The 2,857-nt window shown below is 52.0% G+C and overlaps 2 protein-coding genes across 2 annotated transcripts; one reads left to right on the forward strand and one right to left on the reverse strand.

The window, feature by feature from the left end:
- Window positions 1–964: 964 nt before the first annotated feature.
- BBA_09215 (uncharacterized protein) lies at window positions 965–1,265 on the forward strand (the record flags this gene model as incomplete). The annotated part of the gene is made up of 2 exons (XM_008604312.1): window positions 965–1,054; window positions 1,104–1,265. 2 exons carry the CDS (start codon window positions 965–967, stop codon window positions 1,263–1,265), a joined length of 252 nt encoding a protein of 83 aa, XP_008602534.1.
- A 516-nt stretch (window positions 1,266–1,781) lies between these two features.
- Window positions 1,782–2,192, reverse strand: BBA_09216 (uncharacterized protein; the record flags this gene model as incomplete). Its single annotated transcript, XM_008604313.1, has 1 exon — window positions 1,782–2,192. The coding sequence occupies one exon, from the start codon at window positions 2,190–2,192 to the stop codon at window positions 1,782–1,784; it is 411 nt and encodes a 136-aa protein (XP_008602535.1).
- Between the last annotated feature and the right edge of the window lie 665 nt (window positions 2,193–2,857).

Consider the following 2,857-nt stretch of genomic DNA (forward strand, 5'->3'; position numbering starts at 1 on the left):
ATGTTCAAGAGGAGGGCGTCCAAAGAGGAGGGCGTCCAAAGAGGAGGGCGTCCAAAAAGGAGGGCGTCCAAAGAGGAGGGCGTCCAAAGAGGAGGGCGTCCAAAGAGGAGGGCGTCCAAAGAGGAGGGCGTCCAAAGAGGAGGGTGTTTGAAGGAGGGCGTGCAACTAGAGGTGTCGGCAAACGGCGCGAAAGAATATCAATTGCGCCGAAAAGTCTTTTTTTGCTTCTCATCGTCGCGAAGAATCAAGAAATTGCAAGCCCTCCTTTCTCTCATTCTTTTACGTAATATATTTTAAATCAATTCCATTCATCGGTACAGTAAGCAACCCAGACACCCGGGCACCCCGGGGCGTGTTGTAGATACACCAGGTTATATCTCAAAGAAGTAGGTACGAAAGAAAATACACAGAAAAAGCATCTGGCAGCTTGCAGCGTTGCGGAAGCTTGTAGATTTTGTAGTGGCGTGGGGAAGCCAATTCCTCTACCTTCAGACATAGATAAGCAATAGAGCAAACACATTTGAAGAGACTTGTTCACATGTTAAATTTTACAGCCACGACAAGATGGTTTTGCACAGAACCAAATCGTAGTGAGGTCAGAAAGCGTTCTGACGATTTGACCATATAGCTATCTAGGAAAAAGCGTAGTGCTGCAAGCTATAGGCGCTTTGGCAGGGCACCTCACGCCAACCCAGCGGGCTCGGGGCATGGCGCGACGCAGGAGCAGACTGCCTAATACTCCTCGCAGCGCTAAAACCTGGCCTAGTCACTAGAAGGCCGGTGTACCATAAAATCTCAAGGCCCAGCACAAGAGTGTCCTAAACGACTTCAACTTTAGGCATCCACAGTTTTCGCCTGGAAACCAGCCTCTAGCCGCAAGAATACCTACTCTCAGCATCTTTCATAACTGTGATAGGCTCTGACCCATCGAGAGCCACCGTGATCAGGAATTATCCTATTGCAGATGGCCTCGACACTTCTCGCGCAACCTATGAAAGGCTCATCGCGACCCATCCGCCCGAGGCCGGCGCGGTTTCTGAATCAAGTCGCGAAGGTTCGTGCTTTCTAGAGTTGACGATTAGCAGTGCTAACAATCAACACAGACGCTCAAGAGGCTACATCTGCGCTCCTCTCAGCTCTTCAAATTCTTCCCGCGTCACGCCATCTGCCGTCCGGGAGCGGATGTATTCGCGACGACATCTTGCGTCTCATTTCCGCCGCAGCTTCTGACCATTTTGACTTCGATCGTACCAAGCCGCTTCTAGAGGCAGTGCTTGCTGATAAGCCGTCGGATGCACTGATATGGGATCTTGTCACCGCCGCCGCCTTGAAGACCCCCCTCCCCCTCGAACGATTACGTCGTCTTTACAACAGACACCATGGAAGCACAATACAGGCAGCTTCGCAAACTCATCTGAGGTATCACAGAATGTCGACCAAGTCCTTAAGCATGAGCTTGGACCATTACGTGTTGACTTGCCTAGTTTCGGGTTTTTGGGCGAGACAAGATCAACGAACCCATTGTAGCTCGGAGAAAGGAGGAAGGGCAGGACACGGCGAATTTGACACCAGCGAAGAGCCGAGGGTTGCACAGCTGGCAGAGTGAGAATAGGCAAGCGAAGCCAATAGGAAGGCTGTTCTCTGTATAAAGTGACAGCGTACAATTGCCTTACCTTGGCTCATTGCTGCTCCGATGATGGGATGCAGTTCGCGATGAAGGGTCGCGGCAAGATGTTCTTGGTTTGACAGGAATAGATCTGATAAAAGTATCTATGGAGACGTTACGTCGATGGCGCGACCCTGTCGAGTCTCCGCGCTACAAAAATTTTGGAAGAGCAATTCTTCATGCCATAGACGTTCTCGCAGTCCACATATCGAAGTAACCTCAGGCACGCTTGAGCACACGTTTCCTCGAGCTGAAGCTCGATCAAACGATCAGCCGCATTGTCCTCGGTGCTGTCTGGCCAACTCCGCTCCGATCCGCTGCCCTGTGCGGCTAGATCGTCCGACCCGGCCAAGTGCTCCACGGTTTCCACATCCGAATTGCCACTTTCGCTGGCACTAGAGGATATCAAAAGAGCAGTCTCGTCATCCTCGGAGGTCTCGCAGTTAAGTCGCAAGTAAGCTGCATGCTCCCCTGCTGCGAAGTCCCTCTCGCGGGGCTGTCGCCTCAAATTGCGGTTGCAAGGCATAACGCCAGAAGGCCGCACACAGGGCGCTTTCCCAGTTCTGTCGAATTCCTCAACCTAGATACCGATTAGGGCTATGCATCGACTGAACGTTCGGGGTACCAACCAGCGCATTCAAGTCCGGGAAACCATCAGCGGGGCAATGCTTTGTGATGCGCCAAACACCATGAGTCGGGTCTTCATATAACACCAGAGTTCGGATGTTAGCCTTCAGCCCCAGTAGTCGTGCCTTGTTCCCCAGGGTAAGGCCGCACTTCCTTGCGGTTTCTTTTTGCCGGTGAGAATGTCGTCCTTGTGCAACCATGCTTTTAAAGCAATAATTGCATACAACCAACGCTGCGGCAACACAGCGGGAGCTGAAGTGGTCCCCATTTTGGCAGTATAAATGCAATAACGCAAAGCAGAAATTTGCTGCTATACTGAAGCATGGTACGGTGGTTTTCAAAGCAGTAATTGACGCCGTTGACCACCCAAACCACTCGCGCACTTTGTAAAAATGGTTTATAACGGCCCCGGGTGCTCATTGGCGGAGGGGGGGGGGGCGGTTGAGAGACCTTCTCAGCAGAAAAGAGCTGTTACGCATCACAGACGAATGTCGTGGACACTTTTTGACGATGCAGAATTGCCCGGAAGAGAGCGTGCGCACGGCGCCGCCGGCGGTGCACTGT

The sequence above is a fragment of the Beauveria bassiana genome (genome assembly GCF_000280675.1).
Source record: "Beauveria bassiana ARSEF 2860 unplaced genomic scaffold BBA_S00047, whole genome shotgun sequence".
Classification (NCBI taxonomy): Eukaryota; Fungi; Ascomycota; class Sordariomycetes; order Hypocreales; family Cordycipitaceae; genus Beauveria; species Beauveria bassiana.